A 22,082-nucleotide genomic window follows, 5' to 3' on the forward strand; every position below is an offset into this window, starting at 1 on the left:
CCCAGAGCCCATCATCCCCTACGATCCCATCCTCCCCTCCCAGAGCCCATCATCCCCTACGATCCCATCCTCCCCTCCCAGAGCCCATCATCCCCTACGATCCCATCCTCCCCTCCCAGAGCCCATCATCCCCTACAATCCCATCCTTCCCTCTCAGAGCCCATCCTTCCCTACAATCCCCATCCTCCCCTCCCAGTGCCCATCTTCCCCTCCCAGAGCCCATCATCCCCTACCAGAGCCATCTTCCCCTCCCATCTCATCCACCTCTCCCAGAGCCCATCATCCCCTATGATCTCATCCTCCCCTCCCAGAGCCCATCATCCCCTACGATCCCATCCTCCCCTCCCAGAGCCCATCATCCCCTACGATCCCATCCTCCCCCTCCCAGAGCTCATCCTCCCGTCCCCTCCCCTCACAGGGAGCAGCGGAGCCTCCTCCCCTCGAGGTCACGTGGAGCCCGGCGGGGCGGGGCTCCGAACTACGCATCCCAGACTGCCCCGCGGCGGCCCCGCCCTTTCCCCCCTCTCCGCGGCTCCGGAAGTGGCTGAGGGATGGAGCGGCCGGGCGGAAGCGCAGCCGGAAGCGCCCCTCCGCGCTCGGGGGAAGGAGGCGGCTGCCGGGGGGCGTCGGGCTTTGGGGCGGCTCCGGGGAGCGCCATGGCCAAGCAGTACGACGCGGCCGAGTGCCCCTACTGCGACGAGGTCTCCAAGTACGAGAAGCTGGCCAAGATCGGGCAGGGCACCTTCGGGTAAGGCCTCGCCCTCCCACGTGGCTGGCTGGGGGGACTACACAGCCCATCGACCCCTCCCGCTGGGCCCCTCTTGGACTACCGGCCCCCTCCTCCCCGGCCGGACTGCAGACTCCCCACCACCACCTTCTGCCCGGCGCCGCCTGCTCGGCTTCGCGGGGAAGAGGGGGGGAGGCGCACCCCAAGTCCCATGGGGCACAGCCGCCCCGTGGGGGCTCTCCTGCATGGGGCAGGAATGGAGACCCATCGCTCCCGGCCGGCCAGGAGCGCCCTTCCCACTTGGAGCATGGGCTCCCTCCCTTCCCCCCCATCCGCCTTGGGGAGCCCCTTCCCGCCGTCTTTTGGGGGGGTGGGAAAAACGTCCCGGCTCAGGATGATGGGGGTTGTAGTACAGGAAGCTGAAATGAATGGGGGGGGGAATTTAGTCGCCCTTTGCCCATTTTCTCCCCCTGTGGTTTGGCACTCTGGCCATCCTTTTCCTCCTTTTAATCCTCCCCCAACACACACACACACAGAGACACAAACATAACATACACAGATACAAATACACACAGACACAAACAACACAGAGACACAAACTCACACAGTGACACAAACACACCCAGAGACACAAATACACAGAGAGACACAAACACACAGAGACACAAACACACATAGAGACACAAACACACATAGAGACACAAACACACACAGAGACACAAACACACACAGAGACACAAATACAGAGAGACACAAATACAGACACAAACACACAACCCTGGGTTACAGACCTTAAATGCCGCCTCCTGGCATGGCCTGTAAACAGCAAACAGTAACAGAGTCAGAAGGGACTTTGGAGATCATCTAGTCCAGCCCCCTGCTCCCGCAGGAGACCTGTACTAGGGATTGAACCGCCAAACTGCTGACCTTTCTGATCTGAGCTGCCCTTCGATCTGCCCCTCCCCTTCCCATTTTTCACCCCACCTCGAGCTCCTAAATCTTGGCATGGACGGAGAGGGACTTCACGAGCTCCGCCAGCCGGTCCTCTGTCCTGTCCTCCTGCTTGTGGGCCCAGCAGCCCCCAGGCTTTGCCATCGTTGCTGGTCTCCCAGCAACGGAGATTCCAGAGCAGAGGCTGATGGAACCCGGTGGCTCTTCTCCACCCTCCCGTGTCCCACCAACCTATCGTTCCCGGCGACTCCCGGCCATCGGGGCATGGCAAGGGCACCCTCCAGTTCCACCCCCCACCCGCCCCCTTTGCCTAACCCAGGGGTCGGCAACCTTAAACACTCCAAGAGCCATTGGAACCCGTTTCCCACACCAAAGAAAACACCGGGAGCCACAGAAGCTGACTATTTCCTGAGCGGCCACTAAACTGGCATCTATAGTTGAATTAAAAGTTCTGTTTTCTTCTGGAACTTTTATTTTCTTGGATTTAACCACGGTTGGCCTTCCCGGGGTGTCGAAAAGCTCAATAAATCTCGTGCCAGTGATTGTCGCACATTGGCGGTTGTGTCGCATATATTTGAGCAGCAGGGAGCCGCAGCAGAGGGACGAAAGAGCCACATGCGGCTCCAGAGCCGCCGGTTGCCAATCCCTGGCCCTAACCGGCTTCCCCTCTTAACTCCTTCCCTCCTCGGCTTTCTCTGCAGGGAAGTCTTCAAAGCCAAACATCGGCAGACGGGCAAGAAGGTGGCGCTGAAGAAAGTGCTGATGGAGAATGAAAAAGAGGGGGTGAGTGAGAGTCTCGGGGTTCAGACACACTCCGTGCCCCCCTGCCAAATCTGGGTGGAATAAGCAATGAGAGAAACTGTGAAGGGAAAACTGGGGTGCTTCTTCCGAGAAAGGGGGCAGAGTGGCAGATTTAAGGGCAGAAGCTTTCAGGGAATCTGAAAAAAAAAACTGTTGGCGCTGATGCTGTAACCTAGTTTGGTAATGAGATGTCTACCGGAAAGCCACCAAGCTCACAGCCCTTTCTTTTCTCCCTTCTCCTCTTCTAGCCCTTTTTCTTCCTCCTCTTTTCTCTTCCATCCTTCTTCTCCTCTCCACAAACCCCGCTCTTTTAGCCCTTTTCTTTCTCCTCTCTTCTCTTCCATCCTTTTTTCCTCCCCACAAACCCCGGATGATGTTAGCTAGTTTGGTAATGAAACGCCTGCAAGGAAACCACCAAGCTCACAGCCCTTTTCTTCCTCTTTTTCCTCCTTCTCCTCTTCCATCTTTTTCCTCCTCTAGCCCTTCCTCCTTCTCTTTTCTCTTCCATCCTTCTCCTCTCCACAAACCCCACTCTTCTAGCCCAGATGATGTAACCCTATTTTGGCAATGAAATGTCTACAGGAAAACCACCAAGGTCAAAACGCTTTTCTTCCTTTTCTTCTTCCTTCTCATCTTCCATTCTTCTCTTCTAGCTCTTTCCTTCCTCCTCCTCTCTTCTCTTCCATCCTTCTCTCCACAAACCCCACTCCTCTAGCCCAGATGATATAACCTAGTTTGGTAATGAAATGTCTTCAAGAAAACCATCAACCTCACAGCCCTTTTCTTCCTCTTCTTCCTTCTCCTCTTCCATCTTTTTCCTCCTCTAGCCCTTCCTCCTTCTCTTTTCTCTTCCATCCTTCTCTCCACAAACTCCACTCTTCCAGCCCAATTGATGCAACACCTAGTTTGGTAATGAAACGTCTTCAAAAAAACCCCCACCCAGCTCTGTTACTTTGATCTGGCTTGTGCCACTTAGCAGATCTTATCCTTTTTAATTTTGCCACGCCTAAAACCTGATTAAACCCCTTAAACCTGCCTAAATCAACCCCTGTTTTGCAATGGATTCTTTGACGGAGCGTTTCATTGATCAGAAAGGATAGGGGTTAGTGTAGTGTGCGGATTTAATAACATACCAGGAAAATGCGTAAACCTGGCCAGCCGATGTACTATCTCGGATTGCAAGTCTGGTTTCCTTTCTTCCCAACCTTTGAGGACGCAGCTGATTACTGTATTTTTTCAGAGTAAAAGACGCACCAAGATTTTGAAGAGGTTTTTTTTTTTTTAAGGTTTTGCACTCTGCAGGCCTTCCAAACCCGCTACACGCCTCATTTTTTGTGAAAAACGGGACATGCAGAGAGTTTGAGAAGCCTGCTAAGTGCTTCTAGTGGCTTGGGGGGGGGGACGAGCAAAAAATGGCCCATTTTTTGCAAAAAAAAAAACCAGGGCATGCATAGGCTTGTAGACTGCTCCCAGGAGCTGCAGGGGACAAAAACGAAGGGAAAAATGGCCCTTTTTTCGCTCGTTTTTGCCCTCCCCAGCCCCCAGGAGCACTTTCCAGGCCTCCCAAACCCTCTGCACGTCCATTTTTGCAAAGGGGGTGAGGTTTAGGGCCCCCCAAAAATGCTGTATTCCGTGTATAAGACACACCCAGATTTTCACCCTCTTTTGGGGGGAGGAAAAGGTGCGTCTTATACTCTTAAAAAATATGGTATGTGTTTGTAGCTGCCCTGTTCATTTCCTCCTCTGAGTGACCAAATCAACTGGGATTTAGGGGGACTTGCCATTATGGTTTTTTTGCGAGCTTTAAGTAGAGGAGAAATAGAATTGATTCCATTTTAAATAGTTCCTTTGGAGTGAGCAAGCATTGTGGGGCCCTTGGTCGTTTTCTTGCAGATGTCTACGGAGTCATCCAGGTCCCCAAAGGTGCTTTTTCAAGAGGCAATTGGGCTTTCCTGTTAATTCTTTGAAGATCTTTCACTCCTCATCCAAGAAGCTTCTTCGGTTCGTCTAAATCCTTCCGTTCTCCACCATTCGGTCAAAACTGAAGAAGCTTCTTGGAGGGAGAAGCGAAATGTCTTCAAGGAAAAACTAAGAGAGTCCAGTGGGATTGTCTTACAATTTTTTATTGTTGCCTAACTAGACAAAATCATCAGTGCTACCTTAGAAACGTGTTTGTGTGTGTGTGTGTGTGTTTGTGTTTGTGTGTGTGTGTTTGTTCTCTTGTTTATCTACTGGTGGCTTTGCCCTATCAGTGTTGGTTCGTTTCTTGATAAGGCTTTTCTTTACCCTTCCATTGTCTGAATTTCCTTGATTGGGGTATTGTTTACCAAATGGTTGCTCTGGGTCAATCCCTGCTTATCTGTGGGATGATTTAGCTGCCCTTGGAGGCATTTTTGCTTCCTTTTGAATCCTCTCTTTTGAAAGACTTCTTTCCCCAGCTTGAAATGATGGTGAGGTCTGTCCCCCCAGTTATGATTCAGCCTAAAACTCTAGCTATAGGATCCCCCCTTCCTGCTGAAGGAAGTTAGTGAGTCCCCTTAGGGAAAAGGGCGGCCTATAAATAATAAATAAAATAATAATAATAAACTCCCCCTTCCCTGTCCTAGAAAAATGAAATATCCTAAGAAATATTTAAAAGGTAGAATATTGTATTTACCTGGATGAGAAATGGAGAAAGGCAGGAAACAGTTAATAATAATTTTTAAAAAAGAATTAAGTTAGATTCAGTTAAGTCTTGATTACTAGGGGCAAAAATTAATATGATGCAGGATACAGTCAAATAAAGGAGGGATAATGATAATAAGGTACATGTATGTATGTATGTATGTATGTATGTATGTATGTATGTATAGGTACAATATAAGGAAATGAGATGTAAATTGTAAACAGTGATTTGGAAAGAAGGATAGAAAACTTTGTTATTAAATATTATGGATGTTTAGCTAGAATAGGACATAAGGATTTAGTGTCATTGGAGGATTTTAGAAATAGTAAATGAAATGCCAGTATGTGGTTATGTATTGAATTTTGGTATATTTTACGATGAAGGACGTTTAAACTATAGTCAAATGAAACTGGAGATATGATGACGGTAACATGTATAAATATCGGAGTTAAAATACTTGAGTTAATATGAATTATGCTTGATGACTGTGGAAGAGATGCACGAAAGTCTTTTGTAACCAACTGATGCACTTTCTACAGTATGTAAAAAAGGAAGATTTTATGTGTTGTGTTTGTTTTGAAAATTAAAAATAAAAAAAACTTTAAAAAAAGAAATGGAGAAAGGCAGGAAACAGATTCACTCTTGGTAGCCCCCCCCCTTTGTCAATGGACCATTAAGGCCTGAGCCAATCTATTCTACATAACAAAGAACGACCCCATTTCATTGCCCTTCATTGCACCACCCACCAAGTTTCAACCAAAGCTAGCAATGACCTCTGAGAGCAACCAATCAGGATATTCTTCCTGTGCCCCATGAGGTTCAAAACCCAGGGGCAGCCTGGGAGGCGTAGTTCGGAGCCCCGCCCCGCTGGGATCCACGTGACGCCGAAGGGAGAAGGCTCTGCTGCTCCCTGCAAGGGGAGGGGAGGATGGGATCGTAGGGGATGATGGGCTCTGGGATGGGGAGATGGGATCGTAGGGGATGATGGGCTCTGGGAGGGGAGGATGAGACCCATCTCAGTCGGTCCTTCTTCTCCACCAACATTGAAGCATGTATCACCTTTTCGAAAAGCTGTTAAAACCTGGCTGTGCTGGCAGGCCTGGGGTTGATGAGTTCCCTCCCCCTCTCGACTTGTGTGGCTGTGTGACTCTTGGCTATTTTAACTACTTGTATTGTACTTTTGTGTTCCCTTTCCCTTTTGAGTTGTTCGCTGCCCTGAGTCCCCCTGGGAATAGGGCGGCATATAAATAAAACAAATCTCTCAATCTTTTCTGTTCAGGAGCTCAAGCCACATGATCCCGATCACCCTTACACCATCTTTCCAAGCAGCCTCCATATTTCCAGTGTCTCCCCCCCCCCCGCCTCCCCCACTTGGAACTGAACCCCGATGGAAATTTCTTCCGACCCTGCTTTGCGTGCAAATATGATCCATCTCTTTCTTCTCTCCTAGTTTCCAATCACGGCTTTACGGGAGATTAAAATCCTGCAGCTGCTGAAACACGAAAATGTCGTCAACCTCATCGAAATTTGCCGGACAAAAGGTAATTTTCTCCAAACTTGCTAGGGCTTAATTTTATCTGCCAACATAATTAAAAGAGTCCAGTGTCCGTTGAACAGAGGGTTCGCAAGGGAAGAGAACTGCGTGTTCCAATCAAACTTTTGTTAAATCCGAATCGGATTTAATTGGCTTCATGGTGCCTAAAAATGGCCTGAAAAAATGCCCAAAAATAGGCATGCGCATGCCAGCCATCTGGTTTTCGGGTTTCCAGCACTCTGGCGCACGTCATGTGCTCATATGTGCTCGTTCCGTTTTGGGTATTCAGTGCCGAAATGATATAGCATTTTTCAACCTTGAAAACTTTTAAAGATGTATGGACTTTAACTCCCAGAATTCCCCAGCTAGTTTTTTTTTATTTTTTCATTTTCATAACACATAACTACATGTATACTCTTACATACCCAACTTATTTTGTATTATTAAATATTAACATCAATTCATCTTACCACCGACCCCCCCCACAAAAAAAATTATTGGCTCCTCTGTTTTCCACACGTCGTATTTGTACCTTCTCCATCATTTTCTTCTCCCTCCCCCCTCCTCCTCCCCACCTCCTTTCTTCCCTCTTTCATCCTTCTCTTCTCTACTTCTCCTTCCTCACTCCTTCTCCTATCTCCTCTTTCCACTTTCTTCTCCCTCTCTCCTCCTCCTCCCCACCTCCTTTCTTCCCTCTTTCATCCTTCTCTTCTCTACTTCTCCTTCCTCACTCCTTCTCCTATCTCCCCTTTCCACTATCTTCTCCCTCTCTCCTCCTCCTCCACACCTCCTTTCTTCCCTCTTTCATCCTTCTTGTTTCTACTTCCCCTTCCTCTCTCCTTCTCCTCTCTCCCCTTTCCACTCCTCCTTTCTCTCCTCCTCTTCCCCCATGCCCTCCTATCCCTCTCTTCTTCCCCTTACCTCTCCCCTCTCTTCCACACTCTCTCCATTCCTTCTTTCTCTCCTCCTCTTCCTCTCCCCCTCTCCTAATCTCTCTCTCTTCTTCCACACTCTCCTCTCTCCACTCCTTCTTTCCCTCCTCCTCTTCCCCCATGCCCTCTCTCCTATACCTCTCTTCTTCCCTTACCTCTCCCCTCTCTTCCACACTCTCTCCATTCCTTCTTTCTCTCCTCCTCTTCCTCTCCCCCTCTCCTAACCTCTCTCTTCTTCCACACTCTCTCCTCTCTCCACTCCTCCTTTCCCTCCTCCTCTTCCCCCATGCCCTCTCTCCTATCCCTCTCTTCTTCCCCTACCTCTCTCCTCTCTTCCACACTCTCTCCTCTCTTCACTCCTTCTTTCTCTCCTCCTCTTTCCCCCATGCTTATTCCTCTCTTCTTCCCTTTACCTCCTCTCTTCCACACTCTCTCCTTTTCCTTTCTCCCCTTTCCACTCCTCCTCTTCCCCCTCCCCCCATGCCCTCTCTCCTAACCCCTCTCTTCTTCCCCTTACCTCTCTCCTCCCTTCCACACTCTTCATCTCATTCTGGGAGAATTCTGGGAGTTGAAGTCCACAAGTCTTAAAGTTCCCAAGTTTGGACACCCCCTGGTCTGTCGAGATTCTCCCCCATCCTGCTCATGGTTGTCCCAAGGTGCTTTTTCACAATTCTAAATTATTCAATTCATAGATATATCTGTCTTTCATTGTATCGTTACTAATCTATTTAACAACATAATTGTATTATTGCTTAACTCCTTCAATTAGAAGACAAGTAAAACATTTTCATTTCCAGGTTTTTTTTCCCCAGCCACTGGAACAACGGATAAAATCTAAAATGGTTTTTCTCTTCATCCCTGCAGCCTCTCCCTACAATCGTTGCAAAGGTAGCATCTACCTGGTTTTCGACTTCTGCGAGCACGACCTAGCTGGCCTGCTCAGCAACGCTCACGTCAAGTTCACGCTCTCCGAGATCAAGAAAGTGATGCAGATGCTTTTGAATGGCCTCTATTATATCCACCGGAATAAGGTGAGGGTGTGTGTGTGTGTGTGTCTTTTCAGACTTCTTAGACCCCAGAAATCTGGCCTGGTCTTTCCTTGAACAAAACAACAACCAATTCTGTTAGTAGTAATAGCTACTACTAAATCTGCAGACGCGTGACCCGTCAAAACCGCGGAGGACAAAATCGCGCTCGCCGAAAGCGCGCATGTGACGTCATCACAGCGCGACGAAAAAAATTAAAAATTGAAATAAAATTAAAATTAAAGCAAGCCGATTCACATAAAGGTAAGGGTTAGGGTTAGGTTAAGGGTTAGGGTTAGGTTTAGAGCGTTAGGGTTACGTTTAGCGTTAGGTTAAGGGTTAGCGTTAGGTTTAGCGTTACGTTAATGGTTAGGTTTAGGGTTAGGTTTGGGGGGGTTAGGGTAAGGTTTTAGCTTTATTTTTACATTTTTCAATCACAGCGCGATGTTTTCGCCGCACTGTGATGACGTCAAATGCGCGCTTTCGTCGAGCACGATTTTGTGGTGGAACCCTGCAGACGATACAACAGTGGTAAAAGGGACGTTGGTGGTGGCTCAGTGGCTGAGACGCTGTGTCAAATTTCCTAAGGATGCCCTAATTACCATATTTTTCAGAGTATAAGACGCACCAAGGTTTTGAAAAGGCAAATTAAAAAAAAAAGTTTTTGCACTCTGTAAACCTCCCCAAAACAACCAGTTTTTCGCCAAAACTGGGCCCGTTTCCCCCCCCCCAAAAAAGGGCATGAATAGCCCTTAGGAGGCTTGTAGAGTAATCGGGGGGGGGGGGCAAAAACGAGCATCATTTCATCATCATTATCGAGTCAAGGTTTTAGTGTAAAACCAGTGTTTTATTAGGTATTCATTAGGCAAGATCTGTTCGCAGTCAAGCCTGTGCTTTGTTTGATTTTCTTCTGAACTTTACCCCTGTTCCCTCCCTCCCCTCAGTCTGAGTCATAAATCACATTACCCTATAAGATGCAGCCCTCCCAAACTGGCTGCAGTAACCCTGAGATGCAACTTCAGCCAACAGTGTGCATGGAATGTACTCCCTCTCCTTTCTACCATGACAATGTAGGGGAGTTGACACGCTGAGCTTGTCGATCAGAAAGGTCGGCAGTTCAGCGGTTCGAATCCCTAGCGCCGCGTAATGGAGTGAGCTCCCGAGACTTGTCCCAGCTTCTGCCAACCTAGCAGTTCGAAAGCACGTCAAAAATGCAAGTAGAAAAATAGGAGCCACCTTTGGTGAGAAGGGAACAGCGTTCCGTGCATCTTCGGCGTTTAGTTATGCCCGCCACATGACCACGGAGATGTCATCGGATAGCGCTGGCTCTTCAGCTTTGAAACAGAGATAAGCACCGCCCCTAGAGTTGGGAATGACTAGCACAGATGTGCGAGGGGAACCTTGACCTTTACCTTACAACAATGGTGGGACTCACCTCCGGGGGATGTTGGGGATGAGTCTGCCTATTGAGATGAGGTGGATCAGTTGCTTTCATGGTGTGGACAACATAATGTGGTCCTTAACCCCAATAAGACCAAGGAACGTTTATAGCGGACTACAGAAGGAATAGATCAGACACCCAGCCCTTGTTTAGCAATGGAGACCGAGTGGAGCAAGTGGCCTGTTTTAAGTTTCTGCGTGTTGTCATAAAAAGGGGACCTGATCTGGGGATACTCGCATTGCAGCCCTGGTCAAAAAGGGCCCAGCAGAGATGATACGATCTGAGACTTCTTGGGAAACAACAACTGGATGGAAAACTCCTGGTGACCTTCTACCGCTGCACCGTAGAGAGTATTTTAACTTACTGCACCTGTGTCTGGTTGGCCAATTGCACAGGGGCAGATAGGATGCGCTCCAGAGGGTCAACGTCATTGCCCAGAGGATCATGGGTGGCCCTCTCCCCTCTTTGGAAGAGTTTTAGAGCTCCCGCTGCCTTAAGAAAGTTCAAAGCATCCTTAAAGATCCATCTCATCCTGGGCACCCTTTTTTTTTTTTTTTTAACTATTACCATCTGGCAGCCGGTACAGGACAATAAAAACAAGGGCAAATAGGCTGAAAAACAGATTCTTATCCCAGGGCAGTAACTTCGGTATAGTGCAATATGAATGCAATATCAGGGGTTTTCAATTCAGTTGTGTAGAATGTGAAGGAGGTGTGTTTTGTGTTTTATTTTTATAGTTATCATGTACACTGAAGACGGCATTTAAGCTTCTTGTATGCAGTAACAATAAACTAAACTAAACTCTCCCATCTTTTTCCCCCTCTCAGATCCTTCACAGAGACATGAAAGCCGCCAATGTGCTCATCACACGGGACGGCGTCTTGAAGTTGGCCGATTTTGGCTTGGCCCGAGCGTTCAGCTTGGCCAAGAACAGCCAGCCGAACCGCTATACGAACCGGGTGGTGACTTTGTGGTACCGTCCACCAGAACTGCTGCTCGGTAAGAAGGAGTCGGTCAACTTTTGGGCTCTTCTCCTCTGCCTGTGGACAGATGGAGTATCAAGTCTTCTGGAGCTCCGTGTGAAACATCAGTTCCCATGTGGCTGGGCTGGCTCATGAGTTACGGGCCTTGGGCTGATGGCGTATCTGTCTTCTGGAGCTCCGTGTGAGACTTCAGTTCCCATGTGGCTGGGCTGGCTCATGAGTTATGGGCCTAGGACTGATGAAATATTGGTCTTCTGGAGCTCCATGTGAGACTTCGGTTCCCATGTGGCTGGGCTGGCTCATGAGTTACCGGCCTTGGACTGATGGCGTATCTATCTTCTGGAGCTCCGTGTAAGACTTCAGTTCCCATATGGCTGGCCTGGGCCATGAGTTACGGACCTTGGACTGATGGAGTATCAAGCCTTCTGGAGCGCCATGTGAGACTTCAGTTCCCATGTGGCTGGGCTGGCTCATCAGTTATGGGCCTTTGACTGATGGCGTATTGGTCTTCTGGAATTTTTTGTGTGAAAGAAATGGCATGAGTCCCCTTCGGGGGAAAAGGGCAGCATATAAATATAATAAAATGAAATGAAATGCATGGATAGCCTTTAGGAGGCTTGTAGAGTGCTCCTGGGGGGTCCCCCCCCAAAAAACTAGCAAAAAATGGCCTGTTTCTTGTCACAAAAAGGGCATGGATAGCCTTTAGGAAGCTTATAAAGTGCTGCTGGGGGTGGGGAATGGGCCATTTTTCGCTCATTTCTGCCCTCCCCAGCCCCCAGGAGCACTCTGGAAGCCACCTAGAGAGACTGCACGGCCATTTTGATGAAGGGGTTTCGGGAGGCAAAAAAATGCTGTATTTCGTGTATAAGACGCACCCAGATTTTCAGTCTCTTTTTTTTTTGAGGGAAAAGGGTGTGTCTTATACTCCGAAAAATACGGTAGCTTTTTGGCGTCTCCCTTGAGGAAAATTAACTTGGCATTCGTTTTTTTAAGGAGAACGCGATTATGGGCCCCCCATCGATCTCTGGGGTGGCGGCTGCATCATGGCGGAGATGTGGACACGGAGCCCCATCATGCAAGGCAACACGGAACAGCACCAGCTCACGCTGATCAGCCAGCTGTGCGGCTCCATCACCCCCGAGGTGAGAACCGACAAAACTCCCGGCGGTCCTTGGCTTACAACTTACAATCCGTTTAGTGGCCGTTCGAAGTAATGGCCCTGGGGAAAAAGGACTTCGGGTTTAAGTTTCACATTTATGATCATTGCAGCATCCCGATGGTCAAAATCCAGGTGCCTGGCCACTGACTCGTATTTATGACGGTTGCTCTGTCCCCACGGTCACGACCTTCCCAGGAGCCAAGTCAGTGGGGGAGCCACTTAACGACCATGTTAGTAACTGAACAACTGCAGCAATTCGCTTAAACAGCTGTGGCGAGAAAGGACGTAAAATGGGACATTTATTTAACAAATGTCTCGGTTAGCAACGTCAGGGGCTGTGCCCATACCTCTTTTTGTGATTTCCAACTGAATCTTGGAAGTTGAGCTGAGCAGAATAACAGAGCTGGAAGGGACCTTGGAGGTCTTCTAGTCCAGCCCCCTGCTCAAGCAGGAGACCCTATCCTATTCCAGATCAATGACTGCCCAGTCTCTTTTTAAAAACCTCCATTGATGAAGCACCCACAACGTCTGGTGGCAAACAGTTCCACTGGTTTATTGTCCTCACTGTTAGGAAGTTTCTCCTTAATTCCAGATTGCTTCTCTCTTTGATTAGTTTCCATCTGTTGCTCCTTGTCTTGCCTTTGGGTGCTTCTTCAAGCAATTTAGATAAATAGATTAAACAGACTTGAAAGGGAGACTCTACACCATTTCTGACAGATGGTAGTCTAGTCTCTTCTTCAAAGCTTCCAGGGATGAAGCTCCCACAACTTCTGAAGGCAACTTCTGTTCCTTTGGTTGATGGTTCTCCCTGTCAGAAAATTCCTTATTTCCCCGGTTGACCAATCAATCAATCAGAATAGAGCTGGAAGGGACCTTGTAGGTCATCTAGTCCAACTCCCTGCCCAAGCAGAAGACCTTACACCATTTCCGACAAATGGCAGTCCAGTGTCTTCTTGAAAGCCTCCAGGGATGAAGCTCCCACAACTTCTGAAGGCAACTTCTGTTGACTGTTCTCACGGTCCGAAAATTCCCCCTTATTTGTAGGTTGAATCTCTCCTTGTTCAGTTTCCATCCATTGTTCCTTGTTCCTTCGGGTGCTTTGGAGAATAGCTTGACTCCCTCTTCTTTGGGGAAGCCCCTTTGATATTGGAAGACTGCTATCATGTCTCTCCTAGTCCTTCTTTTCATCACACTAGACATACCCTGTTCCTGCAACCATTCTTCATATCAGTGATCGCAAACCTTTTAAGAGTCCGAGTGTCCAAACTGCAACCCAAAACCCACTTATTTATTGTAAAGTGCCAACAGGGCAATTTAATCGGGAATAATGAGGTTTTACTACCTAAAATAATGATAAACAAGACAGAGTTCAGCTAATTGTTCTAAGAAAAATTTGATAAATGCACTTTTATGCCCCTTCATTTTCCCCCCTGCTTTTGAAATTACGTTTAGCAATAATAAAAAAGAAAAACTTTTGTAATATCATTTCTCTCTTTTCCTCCCCCTCTCTCTTTCTCCTCCCTCTCTTTCTCTCTTTCACTTCCACACTCTTTCTTTTAACTGCTATTGCTATTTTTCTCTCTTGTCCCCTCCCTCTCTCTTTCTCCCTCTCTTCCTTTCCCTCTTTCTCGCTCTCCCTCCCACTCTCTCTTTCTCTCTCTTACTCTCTCTTTTCCCCCTCCCTCTCTCTCTCCCTTCTGTGGAAGAAATGTGATGGAGCTGGACTGGGGCAACAGCATTGCTTCATATGTTTTAGTCTTCAGTCCCGTCATCCTCTTTGTTGCTCTTCTCTGAACTCTTTCTAGAGTCTCAACATCTTTTTTACATCATGGTGACCAAAACTGGATGCAGAATTCCAAGTGTGGCCTTACCAAGGCCTTATAAAATGGTATTAACCCTTCACGTGATCTTGATTCCATCCCTCTGTTTATGCAGCCTAGATCTGTGTTGGCTTTTTTGGCAGCTGCCAACAAATTATGAAGTTTCTCCTCAGTTCTAAGTTGCTTCTCTCCTTAATTAGTTTCCACCCATTGCTTCTTGTTCTACACTCAGGTGCCCTGGATAATAGTTTGACTCCCTCTTCTTTGTGGCAACCCCTGAGATATTGGAAGACTTCCATCATGTCTCCCCTAGTCCATCTTTTCATTAAACTAGACATACCCAGTTCCTGCAACCGTTCTTCATATGTTTTAGCCTCCAGTCCCCTAATCCTCTTTGTTGCTCTTCTCTGCACTCTTTCCAGAGTCTCCACATCTTTTTTACATCGTGGCGACCAAAACTGGATGCCGTTTTCCAAGGGTGGTCTTACCAAGGCCTTATAAAGTAGTATTAACCCTTCACGTGATCTTGATTCCATCCCTCTGTTGATGCAGCCTAGAACTGTGTTGGCTTTTTTGGCAGCTGCTGCACACGGCTGGCTCCTATTTAAGTGGTTATCCACTAGGACTCCAAGATCCCTCTCACAGTTGCTCCTATTGAGCAAGGTACCACCTATACTGTACCTGTGCATTTGGTTTTATAATAATAAATAATAAATGACTGGCTTTCTTTTGAAACTTGGCTTGAGGCTCATGACTCAATTAGGGCATCTTTTGGAAACTTGGCATCGTGTCTCCCCCTTGTCCTTTTTTCGCTACATGCTGGCCATCTCTTAATTCCACGTCTTCTTCCAGGTCTGGCCCAACGTGGACAAATACGAGCTCTACCAGAAGCTGGACCTCCCCAAGGGACAGAAGCGCAAAGTGAAGGAGCGGCTGAAGGCCTACGTCAAAGATCCTTACGCCCTGGATCTCATTGACAAGCTACTGGTGCTGGATCCTGCCCAGCGGATCGACAGCGACGACGCCCTGAACCACGACTTCTTCTGGTCGGACCCCATGCCCTCCGATCTCAAGAACATGCTCTCCACCCACAACCAGTCCATGTTCGAGTACTTGGCCCCGCCCAGGAGGAGAGGCGGGCACATGCCCCAGCAGCCGGCCAATCAGGGCAGGAACCCCGCCGCGACCAATCAGACGGAATTCGACCGGGTCTTCTGAATCCGAATTGTGTCGAGAGATGGAGATTTTAACGCATTGTGGTTTCTTAGATTTTTTTTTTTTAAATATGATTTTTGTCCCCCTTTCTTTCTTTTTTGGGGGGAGTGAGTGGAGGGGCGACAGAACAATGGGAATAGTCGGATTCGGACGATTTCCGGGTCTCTGAAAATTGCAGTTTACGGGAAGACTCTGCAAGGACCTACCCTGGACTCAGAGCTGTGGCAGAGAGAGTGTGGCTCGCCATTCTACTCCCAGGGAGGCAGGCTGGCCCGAATCAATTTCGTATTTCTCTGCAGGGAGACGAGACGTGGCAGAAGAAGGGCAGGGAATCCGATAAAAATAGGTGCTTCCTTCCCATTCCTAGTCTTCCGGCCAAGATCCCGCCCGCCCTCTCGGGCCAGAGAATTTAGCTGGACATCGGTGACCATTGAAATGATCCTGGTGTTCGCTTAAGGCCTGTTTCTTTGCAACATGGAGAGACTCTGCTTTATTTTTTTCTTTTTCTTCCCTACCTCTCGCTTTCATTTTGCAATTGTTTCCCCCCCTTTTTTTTAAAAGAAAAAAGAAAGACCCCTTTTTCCGGGGATAGTAAAATCCTTGACGTGCTTCCCGCCCCCTAACGGAAACTTAGCTCTCTTGCAGGAGGCTGATTTAAAAAAGAAAGGAAGAAGAAAATAATAATAATAATAATAATAACCATCGGCGGTCCTTCGAAGTTTGCTGGCTTCCTTCCTTTCCTTCCCCATTTCAAGTTCCTCTGACTCTTGATTCTGCGGATCGAACCGTTTTTTTATCATGTTTGCCTCTTTTCGACACTGGGACGAAATCTTCCTCAAAATGAATTGCATGCGAATGGACGCATTTATTACCTGCTTGGGGGGGATCGCAACCCCCACTGCAAAGCCTCGGAGTTAGTACCTACGGATCATTTAATGTGAATTAGCCCCGGGAGAAAAGGAGAAAGTAATAAATGAAGCTGGAAGAACTGCAAAAAAAATTATATATATATATTGTATGTGTGTGTGTGCATATATATATATATATATATATATATATATATATATATATATATATATATATATATATATATATATATATATATATATATATATATATATAATAAAATTAAAGCTATGAAAAAAACCAAAACAATCATGAGTGGCTTTATTTTGTTCCGTTGTAAAAAAATCCAATATCCAGAGAAACTGCCAAGCCAATGATTAACTCCATTAATTCTTTCTGTTTACAATGGCTTGTTTGTGAGTTTCTTTCAACGCAGTGTGCAAAAGATAAATATCGACACACAAGGCTGGGAATCCCGGCGTGGTTATTATTGGCCATTCACAAAACTGGCTGGAAAATACACACGTTTACAAACAAAACACACAGGCTTTTTTTCTTTTAAATGGGCGGGCGCGGTTTTGATTTTTCTCGGAGCTTCTAGGAAGTTTTCTTGCAGGGCTCAACGTGGCTTCCCCAAAGTGGGTGAAAAGTAAAGTCGCTTTTAAACCCTGGTTAAAATAGAATAATAGAATTAGAATGATATGAATAGGGAATGGAATAGGAATGAGAATAGAATAAGGAATGGAATAGGAATGAGAATAGAATAAGGAATGGAATAGGAATAAGAATAGAATAGAATAATGGAGTAGGAATAAGAATAGAATAGAATAAGGAATGGAATAAGAATAGAATAGAATAAGAAATAGAGTAGAATTAGAATAGAGTAGAATTAGAATAGAGTAGAATTAGAATTGAATGGAACAACAATAGAACAGAATAGAATAAGGAATAGAGTAGAATTAGAATTGAATGAACAGAACAGTAGAATAGAATAAGGAATAGAATGTAACGTTCCCGTGGTTCGCCCATGAGACCAATGTTGAGAAAAGACAGGACACGAACTTTCTCGAGATGGAGCGACCCAGATTGGGGTCTGAGAGCCCCTTTTATTGAGATAGGACAAAGGCAGGAGGAGCAATAGCATGTGAATAAAAACAGCCTGTAAAAGTACAATTTCTAATCTGCTCAGTCTATATATGGTCAAATCCTGGACGTCAATGGTAGGGCACATTTCAGAATGTTATGTTATGCCCTATCAGGATGTTATGGCGTTCTAGGAGTTTGTTTTCTCCTGTGTGATTCAGCGTGGCTCTGCATGCCCTAGTATGAACTAGGCCATGGAGGACACACACCTACACAAGGAACTATATTACAACATCTACTTTTTTATTTTCTTTTTGTCAACAACAGAACAATAGAATAGAACAACAAAATAAGGTGGAAAAAGAGGATATAAATGAAACAAAAATGAAATTGATTGTACATTTGATAACGGCAACTAGATTAGTGATGGCTAAATATTGTGGACAGACACGGGGATATTCAAAGAAATGAGCGGTATAATGAAATTTGGAGCATGGCAACAAATGGTAAATTAACGGAAATTAAATTTAGAAAAGGGATGATTAAAGCAAACAATTATAATGACATACAGGTTTTTTTGTTTTTATAAAATCAGTGTCGGTGGAAGGTAAAGGGAATAAACCTACTCAAGAATATATGTTGTTTTGGAGGATACAATTGGAATATATTGTATATCTTTTAGTTGGAACAATTGGAATATATTGTATATCTTAGTTGGAACAATTGGAATAATTGTTATAGAAGAAGAAATATAAGGGGAAAAAAGGTTTCCGTGTGTGTATTTAGATTTATATGTACTGTTTGTTCTATTTGTATTTAAAATTATAAAATGTGTGTGTGTCTAAATGAAAAGCAATAGAATAGAATAGATATTGGAACAAAGAAGAATAGAATAGAGTAGAGTAGAATTCTTTATTGGCCAAGTGTGATTGGACATACAAGGAATTTGTCTTCGCTGCATAAGCTCTCTGTGTACATACCATGTTGACCCCCGAAATAAGCGCTTGGCCTTATTTTCAGGGAGGTCTTATTACTTTTGATGTGCAGGAGGTGGCGAGCATGGTCACCTCTAGGCTGCTGCTGTGTTTGCAATATTTCCGGGGAGGGCTTATTTTAGTGCATGCGCTCAAAACCCCCGATCGGCCTTATTATCCGGGGAGGTCTTATTTTTGGGGAAACAGGCTAAGCAACCAAAATCATACTAGGAAGCTAAGTAAAACAATATAAATCTTAACGATGCAAGCAATGAGGTTATAGTCATAAGTGGGAGGAGATTGGTACTAGGAAGGATGAGAGAAATAATAGTAACAGTCTTAGTAAATAGTTTGGCGGTGTGGTGTGAATTAGTTGTTTAGCAGAGAGATGCCATGGTGGGGGGGACTGCCTTTGTGCCTAGTTGTTCTGGAATGCATTGTTCTATAATGTCATATGATTTTTTTAAAAGAGATTTTTTTTTACATACCATTTTAAGTATACATTCACATGATTGTTCTTCTTTACATTTATCATTCTTACACATTTATTATTTCATTTAATAGGTTATAATATACAGTTTGGGTTGCTTTATTTGCCATCCCTTCCACCTGTTGTAACACCACCTTCTTTTCCCTTTCTTTTCTCCCTCCCTCCCTCCCTTCTCTACTTCCTTCCTTCCTCTCCTTCCCCTTCCTTCTTCCCTACCCTTTCTCCTACTACTCTTCCCCTTCCTACCCTCTCTCCTTCTTTTTCTCCCTTCACCCTTCTCTCCTTCACCTTCCTCCCTTACCTCTCCCCTACTCCTACTCTTCCTCTTTCCCTTCCTACCCTCCTTTTCTTTCTCTCCCTTCCACCTTCCTCTCCTTCCTCTTCCTTCTTCCCTTACCTTTCTCCTACTCCTGCTCTTCCTCTTCCCCTTCCTACCCGCTCTCCTTCTCTTTCTCTCCCTTCCACCCTCCTCTCCTTCCCCTTCCTTCTTTCCTTACCTCTCCCCTACTCCTACTCTTCCTCTTTCCCTTCCTACCCTCCTTTTCTTTCTCTCCCTTCCATCCTCCTCTCCTTACCTCTTTCTTCTTTCCCCTGTCTTCCTTTCATTCTCTCCTCCTCTCTCCCTTTCCTTTTCTATTATTGTTGGTGTATATTTCAAAACTCAGTTTATGTTTCCTTGGGATGGTATTTCCGCCAACCCAAATATAATTTAGTATCATTTTTTTAATTCCCTTATCTTTGCTAGTCTACCCTAGTTATGTTTACCCCCTCCCCCTTTATATCTCCTTATAACATCATTTTGAAGGTAGACGTTGAAAGTATTTATTTCTGGGATGTGAGGTGCAGGGCAGCCACACAACTCGCTGGGCTGTTAATGTTTAATTTCGACCAAAGACCACCCCGGGAAAGCGGCTGGGCCAAGTGAGTGAAGTCGAAACGTTCTTCTTGCAACTCCATAATGGAAAGCAGAAAAATCCAACCCTCCCTGCAGGTATGGGATATTTCTCTTCCTACCTCCTAGATCAGTAAAGGGCCTCCTGTGCAATAAAGTGAAATTAGAAATTAAATTGTGCTGATGCTACGTATTATCATATATGGTGGACTTGTAAAAAGGTTAAAGCATTTTGGATAAAAATATGGTGGATTATGCAAAATATTCTCAAAAAAAGAGGATAAAGTTTACTCCTCAGTTATTCTTGCTAGGTATAATTACAGACTGTACAGTTATAGAGACTAATTTGATTCTGAACTTAACAACGGCAGCAAGACTGTTGGTGGCGCAGTACTGGAAGAAGGAAGAATTGCCTACTATTCAAGAATGGACTTTAAAAGTAACAAACTTAGCAGAGATGGCTAAAATAGCAGCATATCTCAAAGATTATTCAGATGAGAAATACAAGCTGGAATGGAGAAGATGGATTGATTACATTCAAAATAAATATGGGACTAAGAAACTCCAGATAGCTTATGAATGAACGAGCAAGGAATGTTACAACTTATCTAAAGTTTACCAAAGGGGAGTTAAAGTACAAGCGAGGGACGATGCTAAAGTTAGTTTATCTTAGTATATGGTTGCTAAATATTTACACCCTGTATTTGCTCTGGGAGGTCGTGGGGGGAGGGTGGGAGGGAATATGGGTTAGGGGGGAGAGAGGGAAGGTATATAATTGTAAAACACTTTAAAACTTTTAATTAAAAAAAAAATTAAATTTTGTCTCGCCACTAGAAGCAAAACAAAAAAAGCAGAATGAAGAACTGGCTGATCCAAGTATCTTGGGGGGTGGGGACAGTGTGTATAGGTGGGCGGGGTGGGGGGGCATAGGTTTGTGTGTCCTTGCTTTGCAGGGTGGACTTAACTGGAAAATACGGGTTTTGAACTCAAGTCGATCTCTGTGCCTCGGGCTGCAAATTGTGATCTCTTTTTGTACTCCTGTTGTGTTTCACATTGTGTACCCTGCCCTCTTAGGTGAGAGGAGCTAATTTTTAACAAGTTAGGTTTTAGGTTTTATTAGCATTTGTAGGCCGCCCTTTTCCCTGAGGGGACTCAGGGCGGCTCACACAAAACCAGGAAGGGGGGAATACAACATTAAGATAACAACATATAATAAAATAATAGACAACATACATTCATCATTCGGGCGGGGTAACGATCCTTATCCCCAGGCCTGACGGGCGAGCCAGTTCTTCAAGGCTATGCGGAAGGCTTGGACGGTGGAGAGGGTACGAATCTCCACGGGGAGCTCGTTCCAAAGGGTCGGGGCTACTGCTGAGAAGGCCCTCCTCCTTGTAGTTGCCAGCCGACACTGGCTGGCCGATGGAATGCGGAGGAGGCCTAGTCTATGGGATCTTATAGGTCGCAGGGAAGTAATTGGCAGAAGGAGGCAGGGCAAATCTTCAAATTTGGCAACCTGTGGACTTCAACTCCCAGAATTCCACAGCCAGCCCATAGGGAGGCTGGGAGTTGTAGTTCAGCATCAGATTTGGCAAAGTCTGCATCTGATGAAAAGAAGAGACTGGACAAACTATTTGGCCAGAATGGCATACAATCTCCTGCTCGGGTCAGGGGTTGGATTAGATGACCTCTAAGATCACTACTACTAATAGTCTTCTCATTGTTCCTTTCACCCATCTCCCCCCCACTTATGACTGGGCTGTAACTTTGTTGCCTGCATCCTTATGATTTATATTGATTGATTGATGATTTGATTACTTATTGTTGTGCCCGATGACTATCATTAAGTGTTGTACATTAAGTGAAGGTGTATGTACACTGAGAGCTTCTGCACCAAAGACAAATTCCTTGTGTGTCCAATCACACTTGGACAATAAACAATTCCATTCCATTCTATTCCATTCCATTCCATTCTATTCTATTCCCTATTCTTATTCTACTCTACTCTATTCCTATGACTATCATTAAATGTATCTTGCAATTCGTGAGGAATGTATCTTGTCTTTTTGTGTACACTGAGAGCCTCTGCACCAAAGACAAATTTCTTGTGTGTCCAATCATACTTGGCCAATAAAGAATTCTATTCCATTCCACTCTAAACTATTCTCTTCTCAATTCCTATTCTATTCTATTCTAATCCCTATTCTTATTCTATTCTGTTCTATATTCTATTCTATTCTTATTCCTATTCTATTTTCTATTCTGTTCCTATTCTATTCTATTCTTCTATTCTATACTATTCTTATTCCTATTCTATTTTCTATTCTATTCTCTATTCTATTCTAATCCCTATTCTTATTCTATTCTATACTATTTTCTATTCTTATTCCTATTCTATTTTCTATTCTATTCTGTTCTCTATTCTATTCTATTCTAATCCCTATTCTTATTCTATTCTATACTATTTTCTATTCTTATTCCTATTCTATTTTCTATTCTGTTCCTATTCTATTTTCTATTCTGTTCCTATTCTATTCTATTCTT

General features: G+C 45.3%; 2 protein-coding genes across 2 annotated transcripts in view; both read left to right on the plus strand.

Moving 5' to 3' along the window:
* The first annotated feature begins 532 nt into the window (after positions 1–532).
* Positions 533–16,253, plus strand: CDK9 (cyclin dependent kinase 9). Its single transcript, XM_087704625.1, has 7 exons — positions 533–748; positions 2,380–2,461; positions 6,595–6,685; positions 8,475–8,641; positions 10,904–11,075; positions 12,053–12,201; positions 14,891–16,253. The coding sequence occupies exons 1-7, from the start codon at positions 552–554 to the stop codon at positions 15,254–15,256; spliced, it is 1,224 nt and encodes a 407-aa protein (XP_087560751.1). The 5' UTR covers positions 533–551; the 3' UTR covers positions 15,257–16,253.
* A 2,371-nt stretch (positions 16,254–18,624) lies between these two features.
* Positions 18,625–22,082, plus strand: part of FPGS (folylpolyglutamate synthase) — a 38,123-nt gene continuing 34,665 nt past the window's right edge. Inside the window, exon 1 of the mRNA XM_087704628.1 lies at positions 18,625–19,637. Coding sequence (XP_087560754.1) covers positions 19,605–19,637 — 33 coding nt within the window. The 5' untranslated portion in view covers positions 18,625–19,604. The remainder of the gene's footprint in view (positions 19,638–22,082) is intronic.

The sequence above is a fragment of the Thamnophis sirtalis genome, unplaced genomic scaffold (genome assembly GCF_051295495.1).
Source record: "Thamnophis sirtalis isolate CommonGarterSnake01/CBP01778 unplaced genomic scaffold, rThaSir2_p1.2 scaffold_2, whole genome shotgun sequence".
Taxonomy (NCBI): Eukaryota; Metazoa; Chordata; class Lepidosauria; order Squamata; family Natricidae; genus Thamnophis; species Thamnophis sirtalis.